At 34.7% G+C, this 27,261-nt stretch overlaps 1 protein-coding gene across 1 annotated transcript; it reads right to left on the bottom strand.

The window, feature by feature from the left end:
* Positions 1-1,863: 1,863 nt before the first annotated feature.
* LOC141673855 (uncharacterized) lies at positions 1,864-22,285 on the bottom strand. The gene is made up of 7 exons (XM_074480584.1): positions 21,955-22,285; positions 7,905-8,090; positions 7,433-7,808; positions 7,293-7,384; positions 6,433-7,208; positions 5,533-5,925; positions 1,864-1,989 (listed from the first exon to the last, which is right to left on the bottom strand). The coding sequence occupies exons 1-7, from the start codon at positions 22,283-22,285 to the stop codon at positions 1,864-1,866; spliced, it is 2,280 nt and encodes a 759-aa protein (XP_074336685.1).
* Between the last annotated feature and the right edge of the window lie 4,976 nt (positions 22,286-27,261).

The following is a 27,261-nucleotide window of genomic DNA, read 5'->3' on the forward strand; positions in this document are numbered from 1 at the left end:
CAAGAAATTGTGAAGTTCTCAACCTTGAGTAATTAAGTCATGGTGAATTTAATACCCATAACCAGGTCGGCGACGAAAGTTCGATACGGGAACATAAGTGGAGATGAGGAAATGGTGACTCGACTGTGAAACCTTTTACGAAATAATGATCTGACGATTGAGTTTCCACCAGATTACGACGATAATAATGAAAACCATGCATGATTATTAAAAGATAAACAGATTAGTTAATGAAATTAAGTGGGTATCGTCAACGATAAAAGATTGATGTGATTAGTTGAAGGATGCGGTATAATTCTTAAAAGTAACTGTACACAAGTAGTAATGGCAAGAAATGAGTTAAAATACTCGCGAAATAGAATTTTTGAGTAACAACAAGATAAATTTTAAGTGTGACGCCCTCCAAATCCGGGGTCTAGATTTGGGGGTCACTAACTGATAAATTAAGAAATAATATACACAGCGGAATGAAAATACTAATTATGAGCCCTGCATGTATAAGGATCAAGCACATGTTATAATATGAAATAGATACTAACACAAACCATTAGTTATTACAACTACAATTTGATCAGGATAACCTCTACGTGAAGTTATACAAATCCTCAAAAGTCTAGTAAGTTTTACAACCATTTTATTTCTATTATTACACTACAGACTAATGTACAAACTGTACCAGCTTCCAAATCCTACCTGGCTGCTGCTGAGGTACTTGAAACCTAAAGATCCGAGGATGCACCAGAGGCACCCTCTTCCTAGCAGTATGCAACAAACGAGGCATCTTAATTCCTCTCTGAAAGATCGGCATAATAAAACAATTATGAGCTATGAAATGCTTAGCAAGAAGTATAAATATATGCTAAAAAAGGTAACAACAATATCATGCTGATAAAGAAAGAACAACAGATGATAAATGATATCTGAACAAAACAGAAGCTATTAATAAGCTTATAACACAGTAAACGATAAGTTTTAGATTGGGAATCACAATATTCCGGTGGATGCCTTATCACATGTTGATCATCCACTGTGATAGAGCTGGATCATAATTCATAAAATTTAGATCCCAAAAATGAGTACTCCACAAAGCTATATACCGGCCATAACCGATATATATACTTTAATAAAAAGGCACACTGTGGCCAAAGGACAAAATTGTATCAACATATTTCAGTTAGTACAACGCCCTAAATGCTGGACCGTCCGTCCGGGCCACTTACGCATCTTCCAGTCAAAATAATTTTCTGTCATAAAGGATCGAATCAATCGATATCCTATCATAATCTAGTCCCATTTCTCATGGTCCGGAGTAATCTCAGCAACTGATGGCAAAATAACTAGAATGATTAGTTATTCGCTAAATATGCAATCAAAATCCACTGTATAGAGTAAATATTGATAGAATAGTTATTCACTATCTATCTGAAAATGAATTATATTCTAGCAGAACAATTGCTAGAATAACACGACTTCAATAATCCCAATAATTATATGCATGCAATGTCTTCCAAAAACTTTATAAAACAGTTTAATCCAGATCTCTAAACATATAACAATTCTGGAAGTAGAATAGCGTATAAAAACTTGCATAATCAAAATCAATCATTTTGATGTATAAAACAATTAACTATTCTAGAATTAGAATAGTACAAGAAACTTGCCTTTGCACGCTGAATAGGAAATACTAGGCTGCCTGACTTTTACTAAGGGCCTGGCTCTCAGGATTCTATAAACCAAAATATTGCTTTTAATAAAAAAACAGGCATAACTCAACTGACGTGTTTAAACGTCTCAATGATACTATCTACCCATTCGTTTATAGCTAAGCATGGCATTTAGATAGCTAAACCGAAAGCAGATAAGTCACGTAGCAGATAAATCGAAACCATTCCCCTGCCAGCTTCTTCCTCCTGCGAAGTTAACAATTACTATTGCAGCCCCGCACTTCTCCTCTTTGGACACTACAGCCACACCTAATACCAACACAACCTGCAAACCAAATCGCACGCCAACCCTCCCTTATTTCTCCTACAAACCACCCTTCCAACCCAACATTGACATTAACAACAGTAGCCAAAACTAAACAATACCCTACCAAAACACCTCCCCTGCTAACAAAACCAACACAGCCATAATAACATTAACCAAAGAAAATACCCTCCTGCCATCCCTTTTTCCTTGCGCAACCAGCAACATAACACAACCAAACTCAAGGAAGGGAAAAGAGAAAAGAAAAATTATAAAAAAACGCGGTTATGGCCTCCTTAATCCATTCGAATAAACAGAAATAGTAACCACACGCTGATATTTTTCTAAACTCAAATCAACACAATCGAATTACACAAAACAAGGATATAAATTCATACAAAAAGAAACAAAACAGGACATACTCGACTTAATCATAAACTACAGCAATTTCCAAATAATTAATCATGATATCAACGAGTACAACATATACAATCGTATACCACTACTTACAACAATAATTAACAACTAAATTGGCCGGAGAATTCAAAAGAAAACAGTTAGCAGGGGCGGCTTCCGGCGGCCGCATTCGAGTTCGGTTGTTAAAAACCAAAACCAAAACAAAAAAACGAGCTCAAATTCAATTGCTTATAGTACATATCACACCACTAATTATCCATAATTCACCCAAAAATTAAACCCCTTCCAACCGGCTGTAAAACTTATATACACGGACTCGAGGATAGCAGCGAAACACAGCCAGCAAATTTAGAATCCAATAATGAAGCGCAACCCTCCCAAACAACGAATTTAATTCGGCTAGAATCGAAAAGAAACGATTCGAAATTAAACTTGAAACAGGGGAATATGGAACAGCTTTGCTTGGGCTTTAGGCTTCAACACTAAAGAAAGGCTTGAATCTTTAAGAATCGCTGGTGGCGATGAAGGCGGTATGAGAGATAGATGAAGAACAGGGAGATATGGCGGTGCCTGTGTGGGTGTTCTGTTACGTGTGTGTATACGGTTGGTTGTGTGTGTGGTTTTGTATCCGTGTGTGTGTTGTGTTATTTTAGAATAAAAGAAACATGGTATGTGTTTTAGGTGTATTGAATAAGGAAGGTGCAAGATATGTGATTATGCTGGGATAGGGATAGAAACAGTGAGGTGTGTCACTGATTAAATCAGCTGGAAAATCAACATGTATCAGCAAAATCAACATGTAGCTGCAAAATGTGTCTCGAAACCACGAATTCGGCTTTATATAAAAAACACCCATTTGCAAAAATAATGACATATATAGATCAATTAATTAAAATACACGACTCTAGATAATTATTTTTGTAGAATATTTAATAAAAGAATATTTTAATAAATTATAAAAAAATAATTTAATTTAAACCAAATATTTAATAATATAATAATAAATCCCAACAATAAATATAAAATATCAAAAAAATGCAGGCAACATGATGTATAAAAACACGTAGTGTTTACACATGTTATAAATATTTCTAAAAATCATAAAATTCATATAAATGAATTTTTCGCACTTAACAATTATTCAACAATTATCCTGGCACTTACAGAACCACAGATAAAATTTAACAATTATTATTTTTAAAACAGAGATATATTTAAAATAACTTATACGCATGTTATTGCATTTAACAATTTATACAATATTTATATACCGGATATTACAACCTTCCCCCTTAACAGGATTCTGTCCTCAGAATCAGCCTAAGAGAATAGGTGAGGATACTTGGCAAGCATTTCGCTTTCAAGCTCCCAAGTTGACTCTTCAACTTTAGGATTCCTCCACAGGATTCGCACTAAAGACACAGTCTTATTCCTAAGCACTCTTTCTTGCCAGTCTAAAATCTGAACCGGTCTCTCAATAAAAGACAAATCTAGCTGAACCTCTATAGGTTCATACTCTATTACATGACTTGAATCTGGAAAATAACGCTTGAGCATCGACACGTGGAACACATTATGAATGTGCTGCAGATGGGGTGGTAAGGCTAACTCATAAGCTACCTTGCCCACACGCTTCAAAATCTCAAAAGGTCCGATATAACGAGGGCTCAACTTTCCTTTCTTTCCGAATCTGGATAAGCCTTTCCAAGGTGAAATCTTTAATAGTACGGCCTCTCCAACTTTAAATTCCACATCTTTTCTGGAAGGATCAGCATATTTGCGTTGTCGATCTTGAGCTGCCACTAACCTTTTCCTAATGAGATCCACTTTTTCTTTTGTCTGTTGAATCAATTCGAGACCCAAAATCTTCCTTTCACCTACTTCGTCCCAACAGATTGGAGATCTACGTCTTCTACCAGATAGGGCTTCGTACGGCGGCATTCCAATACTTGTATGGTAACTGTTATTGTAAGAAAACTCAACCAAGGGTAGATGTTCGTCCCAACTGCCTTTTAAATCTAAAGCACAGACTCTCAACATATCCTCGATAGTCTAGATTGTACTTTCACTTTGACCATCTGTCTGCGGATGATATGCAGTGCTCATATTTAACTTTGTCCCTAGACAGTTCTGAAAGCTTTTCCAAAATCTTGAATTAAATCGAGGATCTCTATCTGACACTATAGACACTGGTACTCCTTGTCGAACCATGATTTCCTTTAGATATAACTGAACAAATTTATCCAATGAAAATCTCTCGTTGATAGGAAGGAAATGTGCTGATTTAGTTAATCTGTCAATGATAACCCATATAGCATCATGATTTGCCTTGGTTCTCGGTAACCCAACCACAAAGTCCATTGCAAGATGTTCCCACTTCCATTCTGGAATGTCCAATGGCTGTATTAAACCACTGGGTCTTTGATGTTCTACTTTAACTTTTGGGCAAGTGTAACACTTACTTACCCACTCCGCAATCTCATTCCTCATATTTTGCCACCAAAAATTTTCTCTCAAGTCTCTATACATCTTCGTACTCCCTGGATGAATTGAATATCTGGAGTTGTGAGCATCTCGAAGAATTTCCTCCTTTAGCTCAGCTATATTAGGTATCCATATCCTGGAAGAAAACCTTAGGATCCCTTTGTCATCTTTTTGGCTTCTTAATTCTTCTCTTGATAATTCTTCTTGTTCATGGCTCATTGTTTTCTCTTGATATTATCTTATTTTCTCTAACAATTCTGGTTGAAAAGACATAGTACATATCATATCTATAGATGTACTTGAAATACTGACCTCTATTTCAAGCTTCTCAAATTCCTTGATCAATTACTCAGATGAAATGACCACATTCAACCTTTCCTTTCTGCTCAAAGCATCTGCCACCACATTTTCCTTGCCTGGATGATAGTGGATTGCACAATCGTAATCTTTGATCAGTTCCAACCATCTTCGTTGTCTCATATTCAGTTCTTTTTGGGTGAAGATATACTTTAAACTCTTGTGGTCCATGTAGATTTCACACTTTTCTCCATAGAGGTAATGTCTCCATATCTTTAATGCAAAGACTATAGCTGCTAGCTCTAGGTCATGGGTTGGATACTTCTGTTTATGGGGTTTCAGTTTCCTTGACGTGTAAGCTATTACCTTATCATGTTGCATCAAAACACAGCCTAAACCCTTGTGTGAAGCGTCACTGTAAATTACGAAGTTCCCTTGATCATCTAGTAAGACCAGTACTGGTTCTGATAGTAATCCGTTCTTTAATTCTTGGAAACTTTCCTCGCACTTCTCTGTCCATTCAGATTTCTCATTTTTCCTGGTAAGTTTTGTCAGTGGAGTAGTTATCCTTGCGAAGTTTTGCACAAATCTTCTATAGTAACCTGCTAATCCCATAAAGCTTCTCACCTCTGTTGGAGTCTTCGGTCTTTCCCAATTCATGACGGCTTCAATCTTTGACGGGTCTACTTTCACTCCTTCATTACTAATAACATGCCCCAGAAATTGTACTTCTCGTAACCAAAACTCACACTTTGAAAACTTTGCATACAATTTCTACTGTCGTAGTATTTCCAAAACTATCCTTATATGTTCAACATGCTCTAGCTCTGTTTTGGAGTAAACCAAAATTTCATCTATAAATACGATCACAAATTTATCCAGATACTTCTTGAACACTCGATTCATCAGGTCCATGAAAGCTGCTGGTGCATTTGTTAACCCAAATGCCATTACCAAAAACTCATAATGTCCATATCGGGTTCTGAAAGCTGTTTTTCGAATGTCCTCTAGCTTGATCTTCAGTTGATGGTATCCCGATCTTAAATCAATCTTAGAAAACCATATAGCATCTTTTAATTGGTCAAACAAATCATCAATCCTTGGCAATTGGTACTTGTTCTTAATGGTTAATTTATTCAACTAACGATAATCAATACATAGCCGCATACTCCTATCCTTCTTTTTGACAAATAATACTGGTGCGCCCCATGGGGATACACTTGGTCTTATAAATCCTTTGTCCAAAAGATCCTGTAGCTGAACTACCAATTCCTTCATTTCAATTGGGGCCATCCGGTATGGAGCCTTAAAAACTGGGTCTGTTCCTGGTGTCAATTCAATAGCAAACTCAATTTCTTGGTCGAGAGGTAATCCTGGTAAATCACCTGGGAATACGTCTGGAAACTCATTAACTATCGGAACAGCTTCTAGATTTAGAATCTCCTTCTCGGTATCTATTACGTTGGCTAAAAATGCTCCACAATTCTGGCTTAGCAATTTCTTGGCTTGAGCTATTGATAAGAATTTCTCCTCTTTTTTATTTCCCCTGAATACCACTTTCTTCTTTTGATCCCCTGACTGAAGCCTCACTCTTCTATTTTTACAGTCGATTTGAGCATTATTCTTCGACAACCAATCCATCCCTAGGATAACATCAAATTCTCCCAACTTAAAGGGTATTAAGCTAGCTTGAAAATGATGTCCCCATATCTCAATGTCACACTTCAGACATACTTGATCTACTGCCACTTGATTCTTATTAGCTAGTTCTATCATTAGCGCTTTGTCTAACGGTTCTAATTCATAATGCAGTTTATCAACAAAATCCGTAGAAATAAATGACCTGGTAGCTCCAGAATCAATCAAAACTTTAGCATTTATGGAGTTTACTGGAAGCGTACCTGCAACTACCTCCGAACTCTGAACTGCATCTTTCATTGACATGTTAAATGTTCTGGCTTTGGGCTGAGCTGGAGGTCCTTCAATCCTTGGTACCCTTTGAGATGGGGCACCTGTGATCCTGGGTGTATTATTGGCCAATCCTGATGTAGGACAATTTCTAGAGTGATGTCCTGGTTTTCCACATGTAAAACAATTGCCCTATGGTTTCTGGCTTTGAATCAAACTTGGACACTTATTAGCAAAATGTCCTTTCTTTCCACACTTGAAACACAGCACATTGGTTGAACAGTTCCCAACATGCCTTCCACCACAGTATCTACAATAAGGTATGGAAGAGGGGTTGAACCTTTGTTAACTCTGGTACCTGGCCTGATTAACTTGGTTCCCATTTCCATTAGATGGTTTCCTAAAGTTTATATTTCGGTTTGGCTGAATTTCTGGCTTCTTATTGAAACAGTTCTGAAAGTTGCTTTGTTGTGGTCCTCCTCCCAAAGATTTAAATTTCCTTTTCTTTGCCTCCCTTTCTTTTTGAGATGTGTCACTTTTACTTTTGATGACCATTGCTTTCTGGACTACTGCCACATAGGAAGTCATTTCAAACATAGCCACTTTATCCTGAATCCAATATTTCAACCCCTTCTGAAATCTTTTTGCCGTTTTTTCATCCGTGTCAACTTGATCGGGAACAAATCTAGCTAATTCCGTGAACTTTGCCTCATATTCCGTAACACTCAAATTGTCTTGCGTTTCAAAAACTTAATCTCCATTTGGTTCTTCATATATCTTGGAAAATAAATTTCTAGAAACAACTCTGTGAATTTTTCCCAGGTTACTACCTGGATCTTCTTCCAACAACTTTTTGGATTCCCACCAGTAGTTTGCCTCCCCCTTGAGGAAATAACTGGCAAACTTGGTTTTCTGTTCATCTCTTACTCCAACCAATTCAAATGCTTTTTCTATTTCTTTAAGCCAAGCATTCGCTTCAACTGGATCAGCACTCCCTTTGAATTCAGGTGGATTTACTGCTTGAAATTTTTTAAAAGTTATCACAGGCACAACTGCTTGTTATTGTTGTTGCTGCTGCTGTTGTAGTTGTTGTTGTACAAGTTGGTTCACTTGTTACTGCATCAGTCCCAGCATCTGAACAACTGTTGGGTCAGTATGAGTCTCAGTACGGTTTCCCCCTAATTTATTACCCTTCTTAGGACCCATTTTTATGAAAATAAAATAGGAAATCTTTATAATCTGCTAAGCATGGCTATAAATATGTAGCAATATAATAACATGACTAAAAAAATTTCATGCATAAAATCCTTTTATCCACATTATAAATTTACCAACATTTTTAATACCTGCTACATATTGCATTTGCTTCAAAATCTCAGAGAATAATTATCTAATAAGGAATGGCAAAAAAAATGGTCACTACTATAAAGTGTTCAAATAAATAATTACCTGGATATAAGTACAAAATTTGAACAATTTTCTGAATTAATGAAATATACTATCTCTGGATTTAATGAATTTAGATATTACGGAAGAAATTAATACTAAATAATTAAAACAGGAAATAAAATAAAGTTGATACGACCACTGAGCTGCTGTACAACCCCCCCCCACACACATACACACACATATATATATATAAGTACAGATACATCCAACTCAAAACATAGCTCAGCTTACCTAATACAATCTAAAGAAAACATACATTCTGATAATAAGAGTGACAGAATAAGGAGTATACTCTACTGCAAAAGATATCCTCACTCCATCAATCTGATCCAGCTACCGCTGGCACTCTCCTCGCATCCAAACTGCATCATATATCACTGGCTCTCGCCATAATACACAAAAAACAGGAGACAGATACCCTCCGCTCTGTACTGGGTCTCTCGCCTCCTAAACCATCTCGTCTCTCATCATCTAGCCACGCGGCTCATGTACCGCGCGTAGCTCTGACAGAATCCAGCTCACCAACCTTATAACTCTGCGGTCCTCCACATCCCACTCACTAGTGGACGGAAGCTCTGCCAACCTAGCCCAAGATGTGGCACCTCCAAACCCGGGTCAGAAGTTTGGGGTCCACACACATACACCTTATTTATAACCTGCTTATAATAATAATAGAGATAATAAGAATAATATACAGTGACCCTACTTACCAACTATCACGGACCACAACAGGTTAAAGTATGCACACAAGCCAAACACACTTACTTATATTACAAACGTTCGAATCTGAACTATTCCAACTCAGAACTGAGTATTAAACATTATTACAAACTTTTACAAACTTAAATTATTCCAAAAGAAGCCTACTAGCTCAGCTCGATCAACCTGAACCCCTAGCTCTCACGCTGGACTGGGGATCCTCGGTACCAACCGGTTCCTTCTTAACTGGAAAAGAACATAAACAACATCGCACAAATGAGCTAACTAGCTCAGCAAGTCATAATGACAAAACTGAGAATAATGATCATCTGGTGAATATGGTTATGATATCAAGTGAACAATGGATTATGATTTAGAATTGGATATTATATTTTCATTTTAAAAACCAAGGTTAGGCTGCTGATCAGTCACGCACTAACCCTGAGCAAAGCACACAGCACTGCTCTAACTACTGGATCCAAGGCACACATTGGCCTAACTTGACCATTATATGGTTTGACCACGAATCTGGTCCACAATTTTACAAAAATAATCCAATTCTAACATAATAACAGAATAAACAATGTAAAGCAATAAACAGAATCGTTAACAACAGTGTATGCTCAATAATGAAATGGCTTCAATCTTCGTAAGGATCAATAGGGCATTTTCAAAGCTTGGCTGTTAGGTAATGAAAGAATTGGATAACAAAAGAATCAATGTTTCAGGGCTTCAAAAACTTGGTCTTTCAAAGCATAAGATACAATGGTTTGAATGTGTAAGCAATCTGGTTCAGTGTTTGATATTTAGTTTGTATGTATTTATGGAGTAGTATCTTAAATTTGTGGTTCGTATCTGGATGTACAACAATCAATGGTTTAGAAAGAATAAGGTTTACGGTTCAAGATCAATAACTGGAATCAGGGTTTGGGTTCAGTGCATCAAAGCACTTGCAATATAAAACAATACTATCAATCCACTATAATATATCTCGAGAAAGTTCAGAACACTTGCCTGGTACTAGCTTACTATACTGCACTCGCTTTCAATCACCACTGTCTTACTCCTCGACTACATGTTTTCCTTTTCTCCGCCTCCCCTCTTCTGCTCACATATCATAAGCATCTATCAATATTCAACTTATACGATTCTATTCGAAACATACTTCTATCTACCCCTCGTTTCATCCAAATCCGATTAACGGATTGAAAATTACGCAATAAACAAGTAAACATCGAATATATAGACCGACAGTTAACCAACAAGTCACATACAGCGCATAACCCGTCACATAATCAATGATATAACATTTATAAAGAAGTCTCGGATCATAAACAAGCTTTCGGGTATTTAAAATAATTTTTAAAACATTTTTCGAAATTAAAACGGGTCGTTGGATCAATTTCGGTGTAATAAACAGGGTTCGGCTGGCCAATTCTGGCTTTGAAACAATTTTATAACAATTATCCAGCCTTGAAAACAATTTAAAATAATATTTTAAAGCAAGAAACTATTTTTCATAATTTTTAAATTATTTTTAAGTAATTAAATCTAATTAAATAATTAATTAAAATCAATTAATAATTAATTAAATAAATTAATCAATTAATTTTCGAATTAATTGACCAATTAATCAATTAAAAATTAACTAAAATTAATTAACTAATTAATTCAGATTTATTTTTGAATTAAAAATAATTTTTGGGATTAAAATAATAATTTTTGGAATTTTCAAAAATCAAAAACGAATTTTTATAATAAAAATAAATAGGAAATATGATTTTTGAATATTTTTAAAATAGAAATCCTATTTTTGAAAACTCTGGAAAGTTCAGGGACTGAACTTCACCATCTTCAAAAGTACAGGGACTAAACTGCAATTTTGCAGTCTAGTCGCCGGAAAACGTCGGGGGTGGCTGGAGAACTCGCCTCCGGTATCCTCCGACCACCATCACCTCCAGATTTAATCTACACAACACCAGGAACTTATTCATGCAATCAAAATTGACAGATAACCCCAGACTTGGCTGGAAATTGGCCAAGAACATCGCCGGTTTCCAATGAACTTCGAAAATTTTCAAAACACGACTCCCTTCGATTCAGACATCCTCTCTTAATGAGCTATATACCAATCGATTGCAAATTTCATAAGGAACATAATCCACTATAAATCAACATCTAATAACCCCTAAATCAAAAAGCCCCAAATTTCAATTGAAAACATTGATACGGGTTATAAACCCTAATTTCAAAATTCGAGAATTAAACCCACTTTTAAACATGTTATTGGACTCCAAATCAGACGTATGACATATGACAATCATCAGGAGAACAAGCTCTATAACATGCAATCATCAAATCATACAAACAATCATCTGAACAGAAATTCATATTTTTAATAAAAATAATTCGAAAATAAATTAAAAAATACAAAAATAACCTTAGTTTCTGCAGTAAAACGAAGCTCAGAATCTGATAGTACTCCTCAAATCCTTCGTTTTGGTTACTCAAGCTTTGAAAACAGAGATCAATAACACCTTCATTTTGTTGTTTGATTCTTAGAAAGGTTTATGAATTTAGTGTTTTCCTCTGGAAAATTATATATTTAGCTGACTGCAAATGATTTTGATACGAAATAAAATACGGTAAAAGGCTATTTATATTTACGGAAAATTAGTATCCCGTTGGATCATTCCAGATATAAAACGGTATGTTTATTTATAAAAAATGATCCAAACGGTATCGGTTTTCGGGATAATTATCCAAATCAGTACAATTTGTACTGCGGTCTTGGTCTCAGCGCTTGGTTACACGTATTACGAGGTGATAATTGTGATAGTTTAATAAAAAGCTCCCGTTTATCGAAAATACGAGTTTTATTGATTTACCGAAATGAATATTGTATCGAAAATATTGCGCCGGGACCCGCGCAGGACAAACCGTACGCCGGATCAAAAAAGTCGAAACATGGAAAATGCTCGGAATATTACAATTAGGTTAGGAAGGAGTTCTCAGAAGAGTTTCGGGTTATAAAAACGTAAAAACGGTTGACGTCGGTTGGTTTCCGTTTTTATAAAATAGATTTTAAATACCCGGAAAAAGATTTTATAAAATCCATATGATTCCTATAAATTCATAAATCAACATAAAAATAATTAGGAAGATATGACAATTATCTATATTTTATTTTGGACATATAAAAATTAAAATACTCAATTAATAATATTTTTAAACATCCAAACACATTTAACACTTAACAAATAATTCACAGAATAGATATTGAATACATATAATAATTATTTATTAGCAAAAATAATTACACGATATATCCCGAATATTACATCCTTCCCCCCTTAAAAGGATTCTGTCCTCAGAATCTCTAAGAAAACAAATGAGGGTACTTTTCTCTCATATCACTTTCTAACTCTCAGGTTGACTCTTCAACCTTTGGGTTTCTCCACAATACTCTTACTAACTTTACCACTTTATTTCTCAATACCTTCTCTCTTTCCTCTAGAATCTCTATCAGACTCTCTACATATGACAAATCTGCCTGAAACTCTATTGGCTCATATTCTATTACATGCCTCGAGTCTGAATTATATTTCTTAAGCATTGATACGTGAAAGACATTGTGAATGTGCTCCATGTGCGGAGGTAACGCCAATTCATAAGCTACTTTTCCAACTCGCTTTAGAATCTCAAAAGGTCCGACATATCTTGGGCTCAGCTTTCCTTTCTTTCCAAACCTCGTTAGTCCTTTCCACGGTGATACTTTCAGTAATACCAAGCTTCCTTCTTCGAATTCCATATCTTTCCTTGATTGATCTGCATATTTCCTTTGACGGTCTTGTGCTGTTATCAATCTCTTCTGGATGACTTCAACAACTTCCTTTGTCTACTGTACTAATTCAAGTCCAAGTATTTTGCGTTCTCCCACTTCGTCCCAATACACTGGAGATCTATATTTGCTTCCATAAAGGGCTCCATAGGGTGGCATCCCAATACTAGCATGATAACTGTTGTTATAAGCAAATTCTACCAGAGGTAAATGCTCGTCCCAACTTACTTTGAAATCAATAGCACAAACTCGTAACATGTCCTTGATTGTCTGGATCGTTCTTTCACTCTGGCCGTCCGTTTATGGGTGGTAAGCTGTACTCATATTCAATCTTGTTCCCAAACATTCTTGAAAACTTCTCCAAAATCTTGAATTAAATCTTGGATCTCGATCAGATACAATAGACACAGGAACTCCATGACGAACTACGATTTCCTTCAAGTATATATGGACTAACTTGTCGAGCAAAAATCTTTCATTTATAGGCAGAAAATGAGCTGACTTGGTAAGTCTATCCACTATGACCCAGATGGCATCATGATTAGCCCTTGTCCTTGGTAATCCAATTATGAAATCCATGGCAATATGTTCACACTTCCGCTCCGGAATCTCCAATGGCTGCAGTAATCCACTTGGTCTTTGATGCTCTGCTTTAACTCTCTGACATGTATAACATCTGCTAACCCATTCCACAATTTCCCTCTTCATGTCTGGCCACCAATATTTTTCCTTTAAATCTCTGTACATTTTGGTACTCCCTGGATGGATTGAATACCTTGAATTATGTGATTCCTGTAAAATTTCATTCTTCAGCTCCGTCACCGGTGGAATCCAAATTCTTGAAGAAAACCTAAGAATACCTTGATCGTCTTTTTGTGTGCACAATTCTTCACCTACCAAACGATTTATATCTTGATTCATTACATCTTCGTGATACTTCTTTATTTTTTCTAACAACTCCGGCTGGAAAGTCATACCGTACACTTTTGCTACATCAGGCTTGCAAACTCTAATCTCCAATTCCAGTTTTCGAAATTCCTTATATATTTCTTCAGGTACTGATAACACATTTAACTTTTCCTTCCGACTCAACATGTCTGCTACAATGTTTGCTTTACCGGGATGATAATTAATCGAGCAGTCGTAATCCTTGATCAATTCTAACCATCTCCTTTGCCTCATATTAAGCTCCTTCTGTGTGAATATGTACTTCAGACTTTTGTGATCCGTGTAAATCTCACACTTTTCTCCATTTAGGTAATGTCTCCAAATTTTCAAAGCAAAAACTATGGCTGCTAGCTCCAAATCATGAGGAGGATATTTCTGTTCGTGTGGTTTCAGTTGCCTTGACGCATACGCAATCACTTTATCGTGCTGCATCAGAACACATCCTAGTCCTTTATGAAAAGCATCGCTATAAATTACGAAATTCCCTTGATCTTTTGGAAGTGACAAAATAGGTGCCGTGATTAATCTTCGCTTCAATTCCTGAAAACTTTCTTCGCACTTGTCGTTCCATATAAACTTTTCATTTTTTCGTGTAAGATTTATCAATGGTGTGGCAATCCTTGAAAAATTTTGAACGAATCGACGATATTATCCCGCTAATCCCAAGAAACTTCTTACCTCGGTGGGTGTTCTCGGTCTTTTCCAATTTGTAATTGCCTCAATCTTTGCTGGGTCCACTTTGATCCCTTCATTACTGATTATGTGTCCTAAGAACTGAACTTCCTGTAGCCAAAACTCACACTTCAAGAATTTAGCATATAACTTCTTTTTCCTTAAAATATCCAAAGCTATTCTCAAATGTTCCGCATGATCCTCTTCCGTATTTGAATAAATCAAAATATCGTCTATAAACATAATAACGAACTTGTCCAAGTTTTCCTTGAAAATTCTGTTCATCAGGTCCGTAAATGATGTCGGGGCATTGGTCAATCCAAAAGACATCACTAAAAATTCGTAATGTCCATACCTTGTTCTGAAAGTTGTCTTTGGTATATCTTCTGGCTTGATCTTCAGTTGATGATATCCCGATCTTAAGTCAATCTTGGAGAAGTACTTGGCTCCTTTCAATTGGTCAAACAGATCGTCAATTCTGGGTAACGGGTACTTGTTCTTAATTGTAAGTTTGTTGAGCTCCCTATAGTCGATGCACAGTCTCATGCTTCCATCCTTCTTTTTAACAAATAGCACTGGTGCACCCCATGGGGATACACTGGGTCTGATTATTCCTTTCTCTAACAACTCTTGCAAGTGCTTTGCTAGCTCTTTCATCTCAACGGGCGCCATTCTGTACGGGGCCTTGGATACTGGTTCTGTTTCAGGTGCTAAGTCGATTGCAAACTCAATTTCTCTGTCTGGAGGAAGTCCTGGTAACTCATCGGGAAACATTATGTAATTATTTTTATCGATAAATAATTATTATGTGAATTTTTGGTGAAGTATTTGATGATTGATATTAATATTTGGGTGTTGATATCTGATAAGATTAGGATATTTTAATTTCAAATTATCTAGAATTAAATATGGATAATTTTGGTATTTTTTATGGTAATTTTTGGATTATTACATGATTTTATAAGGATTTATAGAATTAAAAATGATTATTTTTACATAATTATGAAATTACTTTTTAGAATCGAAAATCGTCCCACTTCAACCGTTTTGCATTTTTACAACTCGAAACTCTTCCAAAAACTCTTTCCTAACCTAATCTGATAATTCTGAACACTTTTCATGTTCCAACTTTTTCGATCCGGGGTACGGTTTGACCAAATTTCTATTTTATTAACTCCTAATTATTTCGTGATCTTTAGAATTATTTTCGTGAATTTCAAATTATTTTACCTACTAAATACTCGTTCAATTTCATTAAATTTACGGTGTCAGAAATAGAAATAACGTAGCAAAACGTAATAAAATCCCCTAATTAATATCCCATTTCCTTCTATCTCATCCTATCTCTCTTCACCGACTCTCTCTTTTTCTCGCGTCTCTGCAGTCTCTCTCTTTCATCTCGATTTCTCTCTCTCAACAAATCTCTCAATCTCTCCTCTCTCCTGTCTCCATCATTCTGTTTTCCCCTTTTATTCCCCCTATTTTGGTGAGTTTCCGGGTGCCTTGCTTCTTCTCTTTTCCGGCCACTACTTAGTTCTCAGTTTAATTACTTCGGTTCTGTTCGATTCAGATATATGTATATATATATATGCATGTGTGTGTGTTATATGTGCGCATGTGTGTTATATGTGTGTGTGTGTTATGTTGGTGTTGTGTGTGTGCGATGGGGGGAGAGGCGGTGTTGTTGCCTGCGTTCCTGATTGGCCTGTTTTGGGGCGCGCGTTGTTGCTGTTTTTGTGGGTTCTGTTTCAACTGGGTTGCCTTGCTTTGTGATTGTTTAATTCGAATTAATTCGAATTGAACTTTGGTTTTGGAAAATTTCATTAATTTAATTCTTTTAATTCTTTGCAGGATTTATTGACTAATATTTCGTGATATAAATAAATTGTGCGGAATTATAAATTTAATTATTAATCGATGAGATTTACATAGGATGTCCGATATGATCGGAAACCCGTAAATTTTACCGTCGAGGCTCATCGCCGACGGCGGACAATGATGATTAATTCTGAGTCCTAAATTATGATTAAATAAAATTAGTTGATAAAATGAATTGCGAAATGAAAAATATGAATAAAAAACATAAAAACACGGATGATAACAATAATTAATAATTGAGTTGTACCGGTGATTGGGAATTGTGAATTATGATTGGATGTTGTCGTTTTGATGGGATTGACGTGGAATTGCTTCGATGGTTAGGCCAATAAACAAAGGAGATGCTACCCGATTTTCGGGAAATTGCTTCCGAAAATATGGGAATGTAACCTATAATTATCGGAGACGTCGAAAGAAAGTATATAATTATATTATACGAATTTAATTATGTGCTGTAACAAAATATTTTATAATCACCCTACTATTTTCAAACCAACAAGTGTACGTACTTTCCGAAAATAAATACCGAACCGAACTTCGAAGATGTGAACCATATTTTCTATGTGTATTTTAATAGTACATATGAGTATGAGTCGGGTTATGAAATCGCATGGGTAGAAATGATAGTGATGTTATGTCAAGCTAGACGATTATCTGAACTAGGGTATTTCAACCCTGTAGGTCCTAGACGGAAAGCCCGAGTACCGACATCGAACTAGGAATGGAATAGTAGTTTAACGATAAAGCCGAACGTTCAAGTCGAACAAGGTCAACCAGTAATAGCAGTTAAAGCTTATTAAGGCAAGTATTCCCGAACATTCTTTTAAAATACTGCAAATATTTCTTCATTCTTATTCTAAGGTCAGAATAGTTAACTGTTTTATATTTCGCTGCAATTACTCTTGTTAAGCATGTTCTTTTCATTATTGTTCCTATATTATTGATTATTCTCTTGAGCAAATACCCATTCTTTCGGGTTATTTGTGAACCCTGAATTGGGATATTTTGAAATCAAAATGATTTGACATCAAAATACTCCACGGACTGGATAGTGATGTGTGGGATTAAGTGTTCTTAATCCTAAGGACCAGGACATAACCGGATCCTTGAGATGGGCCGTAGAGCCTGGGTACCCGACTGGATCTATATAGGGAGATATAGATCTGCACTAAATCCTAGCTGATCAGCAAGATATAGGTGTGAACTAGTGTCCAGACTAATTTGTTATTGATCTCCATTAACGGAATTCTCTCTTGAAAAGTTTTATGATTCCAAAACTGGACAAAACCCTGATTCAGGAGATGAATCTGGGAATCCCTTGTCATTTTTGGATTTATAATAAACGGCTGGTAATAGCCAATGTTTATTCGCTCAACTCTCTCAAATAAATAGAATCATTTAAAATTGTTTAAAGCTTTTGTCCAGAAATTTTCCTTTGATATTAATATTTGAAACTCAAATTATATACTTGCTGGGCATTCTTGTCTCACTCTTGCTTTGTAAATTCTTATTTCTTTCAGAAGCATATAAGGATAAAAGTGAATAGTTTTTGTTAGTAGCAGAAGTTAGAGAGATCTCCACTGCGAGAGGACGAAGATGTTAGAAAAATATGACAAGGACGTTAGCATACAGGTATTTACACTGGTATTGTAGTTGTTGTGAATTGTAGAAGGTTAGATTCTTGTTTCATACCATAACCTGTAAATGATCCGGATTCAAGAGGTTAATTGAATATTCTTTTATTTTATGTAATGATTATTTAGTGACACCAAATCTTGACCCCGGATTTGGGTTGTTACATATGTGTTATATGAATTATGTGTTACATATTAAGTGAGTTTTATGCATGCGTGATTTCAATTATTGTCTTTATATGTGGGATAGAGTTTTAAACGAGCGGTTCGTCGGATAATTATTATTTCGACTATTAAAGTAGTAGTTTTTAATTATAGATGCTGGTCATTGAGAATGATCAGACCAGATATATGGATGAAGATTAAAGTAAATAGTGTTGCATATCAGGGTTGTACCAACCACAGGGGCGGCAAATTAATGGATTATCGTAAGAAAAGATGCTGATGTCATAAGATGAAAGAATGAGATAGTTGTGTTAGTCACGAGTGTGCGTAACTGCTAAGGACCAAAAGCAAGTATTCCTCCAATATTCTACTATTAGAATAGTTAAATATATTATATACAAAATATTTAATTCTGATTATGTAAGTATTTCTACCTAGACTCGATATTTTTGAAATTGCATTTCAATATTTTTTTCAGTACACCTTTCGTTGTGATACAGATTGAGATATAATTCTAGTAATTATTATGTTAGAATCCAAATTATATATTATTTTTAAAACAGTGGTTCATGTACTGTTTGTTGAACAGTGAGATACACCGTTGATATAAAAGTTGATCTTGTGACTATTATGATAAATAAGAATAGTAGTTTATTGTTGTATAAGAATTTCATTTTTAATAAATTCTTATATTCTAGATTGGATGGTTGTGTAAGAGGCTATGGCGCCGGTCCATCGTGTGCATATATTACGATATACTATAATATATATATATATAGATAGATTATAGGCCAATGTGTTGGCTTTTTGGGTACCCTTGTTTTTGGATATGCTTCGGCATGCCGGTGTTAATTACTTTGTGACTGATCATCGGTGACAACACATGCGTCCTAAGAGTTTCTAATCATTTAATGATAATCATAAAAGATTTAATGATAGTTTAGTTCTTAATTCTTAAACAAAATTTGGTTGCAGATTTGTGATAAAGTTTCTTTCACTTATTATAGATTTACTAGTTCAGTTTCTTTCTATTTTACGAGTTTTGATTCTCGTCGAGATTGAAATTATTTTTGAAGCCTCTATTGCTTAATTACCAAAGTGTTTTAGCGAAAAAATATTAAAAATTATCAAATAGTTTTATTTGAAAAAATCCAAAATTATTTAATTATATTATAATATACTTGCTGAGCATTTATTTCGCTAATACTTTTTTATTTTGAAATTTAACATTCCAGTAAAGAATAACTTGCAAGATTTAGCCTCGTAGTTCAGAAAAAGAAGATAAAAAGGCTTTTATGAAGATGTTTGGTTCATTGTATGCGGGATTAAAGTAAGTCCTATTGTATAAAGTTATTTTCTATTTATATTATAGTTGTGTTATCGTATAATTGAGGCTAGTATGTTAGGCCTTAAATCAACTGTAGAGAGGGTGAATACAGTTTAAACAATCAAATCGAATTAACAAACTCAACAGAAAGAACAGTTTTTATATCAATGGATAAAAATTGATTACAATAATCTCTCAAAGGATGAACATATATCATTGAGAGCTGCTAGGTTATATGAATGATATATCAATTCGAACACCTATAGTGTTAACCTAACCTGTGCGTATATACTGCACAACTACACAATCAATCTAGAAGATACGTTATAATTGAATAAGGAATCCTAATATATATACATCTATTGATTTCTACAAAGAAGTAAAGTCCTACACCGACATATCTCTGTACATATATCCTTCTATAATATCTCCTGATTTCCAGCTTGACAAATACTGATATGAACAAATATTGATGACAAGTACTGGTGAACAAATACTGATGACAAATGATGATGACGTCACCTTTATCGAACTCTGATATCAAATACTGATGGCAAACTCTGATAGCTCAATACTGATATCATCAATTTTATCTAACAATCATCCTCAACTTGTGCATCATAAAAATATATACAAGTTTTTAATTGATGATGTCAAAACTATCTAAATGCATAAATAAATACATATATACAATCTTACTGTCAGTGTATCAGACTTTACTCTTCAACCATGGAAAATCCAGTAGCATCATCAAAGAATTTCTTGAGAAGATTTACTTCAAGCACTGTTAAGTACATTTCCATTCTCTTTTTGATATCCTTGAGCTCTTCTGTACATTTATCATTCCGATAGATAGCAGCTCTGAGATCATGAATATCCGATCTCTCAAGTGACAAATCATCCAGCTCCAAGTATTTAACCTTCCTTCCATTCGGATTATAAGTAAGAACTTTTATACCAATTGATGTATTCACCCTGGCTCCTCCTTTTGGAATATCAACAGTATTTCCTTTTTCATCAATTTACTTTGGAATATACTTGGATTTTTAAGTCATTCCTCTCTGCTCTCTGAATACCAGGTCTTTCAAATAAGCAAACCACCTAGCAGTTATAGAGTTGATTACCTTTAGTAATGTTGTGACATATTCTAACTCCTGCCATGGTTTGTCTCTTATTTGTTCTTGAAAAACCTTCAACCTCTTTCCAGACTCAAGAAAGTACAACATTTTTTCTTTTTTCTTATCTATATCATACAAATCAAGCACTACCTCAACTGAAAGAATATTCTGTAGGTCTCCAAGCTTCATATTTTCTAAAATCCTTGTTAGATTCCTAGGATCCCTTAGAATTAAAGCATTTCTAGTGAAAGTATCAGCATTTGGAAGTCCTAAGCCACCTCTTCTGCCTTTCATTTTAGCTTGTGAATTACCATTTTAAATTTTATTAATGGTCTAAGAAGAATCTCTCTTTGATGCAGGTATTTTGCTTCCCCATAGAAGCTTTTTTTTTTCTCTTCAAAGGTCAATTCTAGTTTATCAGAGTTTAAACCTTCAGAATCATATTTTGAGTCTCTTTCAGGAATAGGATACTCAGCTTTTGTTTCTTAAGCTGTATTGTCAACAACATGAGTAGTATCAGAGGTTGTGAATGTTGAGCTTTAGTATTTATTTTTCCAACTTTAGCAATGTTAGTGGTTGGAATGATTTGTAGTTTCTCATCCCAATCAGATCCAGATATCACCTTTTCCTTCTCATGAACCTGATTGGCTTCTTCTTTAAGTACTCTTCCTTCATCAGCACCATCATAAGCTTGACTTACTGAATATAATAGATCTATCAGTGTTTAAGTTTTAGTAGATGCTTATTTAGTTTTGGAATTTGGTTTTGACTTTTCACCAACCTTCTCTTTTCCTTTATAACACCCTATCATCATTTAAAATGGCTTAAGATCTTGGAACATGTCTTTCAGCTTTAGTTTGGTTGATTTCTTTGATTGCTACTTCTTTGGTTGGCCTTTGTCCAGGAATATCCTCATATGGTGAGAAAGCATCAGTATTTTCTGGTCTTAGAGACTTGAATTCCTCTTCCATCAACCTCAGTTGTTCAAGATCAACTCCAAGATTTTCCCTTTCAAAAATTCTTTTACTCACCTCAAAATTATAAGCTGTAATTTTAGGATCCTTGTAGAATAGAGTTGTCTTCTTTCCTTTATACTTCAGAGTCTGTAAAATTGACGTGCCTCAGCACTAGCTTCTATCTCCAGAATACCTTGGTCTTCATAAGCATTTGTCATTGTTAGAGTTTGTCTTTCAGTAATAGTCATAATAGTCAGTTCTTTTATGAGAATTGCAGATTTCTTCCTTCCAGCTCCAATACTGCTTCCACCTTTACTTCTTCTTTGGATAGTAGACTTAGAAGTGCAGCCAGAGCCAACAATATATCCACCCTTGTTCCTCCCAACCGACTTCCCACCTTTACTCCCACCATCTGGAACATCATCTTTGTCATCAGTTTTTAGCTGAAGCTGTTTGTATTTAGATTTTGAAATTTCCCCTTTTTTGGCATCATCACCAAGAAGAAGGGAAACAATCAGCTCCATTGACTATTGGACCTCATCGAATTGCACAGACATTTTATTTTGAGTTTCTTCCAACATAGCCTGATTGGCTTCAATTTTGTCTTATCTGGAAAGGATAGGCTTCAATTATTTTTGCAAATCAAGATCATATTTGAATTTAACCTAATAAAAGGCATCATTGAGTTGGTCCATTTGGGATTTTGCTTTTGCCTGAGTAGACTGGATGGATTTGACCATTAAAGCTGAAGCTTTGAGATGGGTGAGTACATCAGGATTTGAGATTTGTTTCTCAGTTGTCTCCAAGTGTTGAGAAGCATGAGTAATAGTAATAGGATAATTTGGATCCTTCTATTTATAAACCCATTCCTCATCCAAGTACTTCTTGGTGTTAGCTTTATCCAATTCATCTATTTTCAGCTTTTTCTCTCTTTTTGTCATGCCTTCAGGAAAGATGATTTCATTTAGATCTTCATCAGGGTCTAGTGTAACATTAATGTTGGATACATCAATATCATCTCCATCATCAGACTCACTACCATGAACAGATTCATCATCAGTAACTGGTTCCTTCAACTTCTGTGCTACTTCATCAACATCAGCATCAGAGTTTAAGAGAGTGTCATGAAGTGAAGCAATAGGTGATCCAGCTACTTCAAAAAATTCTATATCATCAGCATTTAACTCAACATCTTCAATGATAATTGGTATATGGGATGTAGCATCAGCATTTATGTCAAACATTTCACTGCCAGTTGAATGATGAGGAGACTCAGAAACTGTGGTTTCATTAAGAGTGGATTGTTCTGCAACTTGATCAATAGAAATAATAGGGATTGTAGTTATAAGCAGATGAGAAGTTTGAGTGGACTGCAAGAAAGTATCAGTAGTTAGACCTGCATGGAAATTATCAGCACTTGGTGCATTAGAGTTTAACTGAGGGTCTACACGATGGAAATCAACAATTGTTTCTTTAGGACTCTGAGCACCTGCAAAATGAAACAAACAACCACTTATATCTCTATCTTATTTTAAAGTAGTCTCACTACTTCTCACACCACTCATCTCATGACTTTTAAGAGTCAGAGTTTCCTCACAAGGATATGCTAAATTTTGACTTTCATTTACCTCTCCTTTTTCCAAGTAAGGATCCCGCCTCTCTTTAATTTTTTTTTCTCTAAATCTTTTCTCTCATGCTCACATGAAAGGCTCAGAATATTTTGAACTACAAAAATGAAAGAGGTGGCTGAGAAGAGATGTATATGGTCATATGACTAGGGGTACCCTCTTTTGGAGGAGTAGACATGATCACACCATCATAATTTAGTGGAACAGTAAATGTTGACAAGACAATATCAATATTTAAATTAAATGTTGATAAAGAAGATTCAGTATGTATACCTTGTGTGATTGGAGGATCAACTTCATGTAAAGGTAGGGAATCTAAAGGTGGAACTGAAAGAACATCAGTTGATGTAGGCGTAGGATGTACCCTGCCTTCTATATCCAATGCCAAGATGACTGCATCAGGAGTTAAGCCTGCACTACCACTTTGAGATAGTGGTTTTTGTGTGGCTGGAGATGTACGAGCTTCTAAATTACTTTAAAATCTAGGTTCTTGTGTACTTCTCTCCTCAGAATCGGAGTCTGACTCTTGTGGTGGGCCAAGCTGCACACCAGCTGTCTTCTTTGGCAGAATGAGACTCAACAGTCTTGCAGAAGGATTTAACTTTAGAGACTACATCTTTGAGTTTGGTTGTGGCTGCATCATGCCATTCTTAGATTGATTTGGTAGCAAGAGATGCAATGTCTACTACACCACTTTGAGGTGTAGGTTCTTGTGGGACTAGATCAGTGGTAGCTGCTGCATCCCTTTGAGTTGCAGGTTCTTGTATGCTTGATTCATAAAAATGACATTATTTTGAAGCCTCTTTGATATTTTCTCAACTTGCTCATGAGTAACTTCCTTACTCTTCTCTTTAGCTTCAAAGGAGAATCAGTGATTGTGATAGGTGCATCAGTATTTGTGTCATCTTTATGACTCCCTGGCTTTTGAGAGATAAATGCATCATTTCCCTCCTTAGCTATTTCTTGTTTCAGTTTCAGCTTTTGTTGAGCAAGATAAGTTTTGACCAGCTTCCTTTTTCTTTGTCTAAGGCTTGAACTTTCAGTGTTTACAGAAGCAATATTTGTTGTGCACTGTGCATTTGGTAATACAACTGGAACTCGAGTAGAATTAGTATTTAATTTCTTGAACTTGGATGATAAGGGAGCATTGTCCTTATCATTGATTCTAACTCTGCTAGAACAAGCTTTCTCTCGACAAAGTATGAAGGTTGAGAAAGATGAGAAGCTTGTGTTGTAGATCCACCCTGTGCTACAAATTCTGACTTAGCAATAACATTGGCACCAGTATAGTAATTATAGTAATATTTAAAATAAAATACTTTCATAAATAAGTAAATATTTAAAATAGAATTATAACATGTCTAATGGTTTTTGTTAAAACCAAAATAATATATAAAATTCACTCGACCGGGCTAAACAAAATTATACTATTGATCCAATTTTAAATAAAAAATTAAACAAACTACATATAGTTAGTTGGATTTGAAGAATCGGGCTAAAATAAAATAATAAATATTATTGTTCACGACGCTAAAAATATTTTATTATTGGACTGGACTATAACAAAATAAAAACTTGAAAGGAAATTTGTGGGGTCGATATAATGTCATCAAACTAAAATAAAATAATACATTTTATCCATTCGGTCTAAAATAAAATAAAAATCACCCTAGACTAAAATAAAATTAAACAAAATAGTAAGTATAATTAGCTGCATTTGGTTGATATAATGGACCTCAATCTAACATAATTTTTTGTCATTGACACATAAAATTTTACAATTGATTCGGGTTTTCACATATTAAACTACCATAAATCTGAATATAGTTAGTTGGATTTGGTCGGTTAACAGACTAATGACAATTCCTATTGTAATATCTGGGATATACCGTGTAATTATTTTGCTAATAAATAATTATTATGTATGTTTAGTATTTATTCTGTGAATTATTTGTTAAGTGTTAAATGTGTTTGGATATTTAAAAAAATAATATTAATTGAGCATTTTAATTTGTATATGTCCAAAATAAAATAAAAATAATCATCATATCTTCTTATTTATTTTTATGTTGATTTATGATTTTATAGGAAATATATGGATTTTATAAAATCTATTTCCGAGTATTTAAAAACTATTTTATACAATCGGGAACCAACCGACGTCATTCGTTTTTACCTTTTTATAACCCAAAACTCTTCAGAGAACTCCTTTCTAACCTGATTGCAATATTCCGAGCATTTTCCATGTTTCGACTTCTTCGATCCGGAGTACGGTTTGTCCTGTGCGGGTCCCGGCGCAACATTTTCGATACATTATTTGTTTCGGTAAATCAATAAAACTCGTATTTTTGATAAACAGAATCTTTTTATTAAACTATCACAATTATCACCTCGTAATACGTGTAACCAAGCGCTTAGACCAAGACCGCAGTACAAATTGTACTGATTTGGATAATTATCCCGAAAACCGGTACCGTTTGGATCAGTTTTTATAAATAAACGTACCATTTTATATCCGGAATGATCCAATGGGATACTAATTTTCCGTAATTATAAATAGCCTTTACCGTATTTTATTTCGTACCGAAAATCATTTGCAAACAGTAATTATATAGTTTTTACAGAGAAAATTCATATATTCATAAACATTTCTGAAAATCAAACCAACAAATCATGGTGTTAGTGATCTCTGTTTGGAAAGCTCGAGTAACCAAATCGAAGGTCTTGAGGAGTACTTTCAGAATCTGTGATCCATATACCTGCAGAAATCAAGGTTATTTTTCTATAATTTTTATTATTTACGAATTATTTTAATTAAAAATATGAATTTTTGTTCGGATGATGTTTGAATGATTTGATGATTACATGTTGTAGAGCTTGTTTTCCTGATGATTTTGATATATTATATGGCTGATTTGGAGTTCAATAACATGTTCAAAATTGATTTTGATTTTCGAATTTTGAAATTAGGGTTTATAACCCATATGAATGTTCTTAATTGAAATTTAGGGCTTTTTGATCTAGGGTTATTAGCTGTTGATATATAGTGGGTTGTGTTCCTAATGAAATTTGTAATCGATTGGTATATAGCTCGTTAACAGAGGATTCGTGAATCGAAAGGAGTTGTGATTTTAAGTTCACGTCGAGTTCGCCGGAAACCGGCGAACTTCTCGGCCAAATTTCGGCCAACTCAGGGATGGGTTGTGTGATTTGATGGCATGGTTAGATTCCTGGTGTGGTGTAAATCATATCTGAAGGTGGTGGTGCCCTGAGCATCCCTGAATCGTCTTCTCCGGCGAGACAGGGCATTTTTCGGCGACCCCCTGTACAATTACAGTTTGATACCTAAACTTTTGGAGACGATGCAGTTTGGTCCCTGAAGTTTCCAGAGTTTGCAAAAATAGGATTCCTGTTTTAAAAATGTTTAAAAAAAATCATATTTTCTATTTATTTTAATTATTAAAATTCGTTTTTAATTTCTGAAAATTCCAAAAATTATTATTTTAATTCCAAAATTTATTTTTAATTAAAAAATAAATCTGAATTAATTAGTTAATTAGTTTTAGTTAATAATTAATTGATTAATTGGTCAATTAATTCAAAAATTAATTGATTAATTGATTTAATTAATTATAAATTGATTTTAATTAATTATTTAATTAGATTTAATTATTTAGAAATGATTTAAAAATTCTGAAAAATAGTTTCGAGCTTTAAAATATTATTTTAAATTGTTTTCAAGGCTCGATAATTATTATAAAATTGTTTTGGAGCCAGATTTGGCCAACCGAACCCTGTTTATTGCTTTAAAATTTATCCAACGACCCGTTTTAATTCCGAAAAATATTTTAAAAATCATTTTAAATACCTGA

Source organism: Apium graveolens, chromosome 7 (assembly GCF_009905375.1).
Source record: "Apium graveolens cultivar Ventura chromosome 7, ASM990537v1, whole genome shotgun sequence".
NCBI classification, from domain to species: Eukaryota; Viridiplantae; Streptophyta; class Magnoliopsida; order Apiales; family Apiaceae; genus Apium; species Apium graveolens.

What these genes read in the sequence shown, in the direction of transcription:
- LOC141673855 (XM_074480584.1), bottom strand. Translation starts at nt 22,285, where the DNA reads ATGGAGCTGATTGTTTCCCTTCTTCTTGGTGATGATGCCAAAAAAGGG. An exon ending in TTTTGCTAATAAGTGTCCAA is followed by an intron (nt 7,209 to 7,292) that starts GTTTGATTCAAA and finishes GTCCTACATCAG; the next exon opens with GATTGGCCAATAATACACCC. An exon ending in TTTTGATGCAACATGATAAG is followed by an intron (nt 1,990 to 5,532) that starts GTAATAGCTTAC and finishes TTTGGTTTGCAG; the next exon opens with GTTGTGTTGGTATTAGGTGT.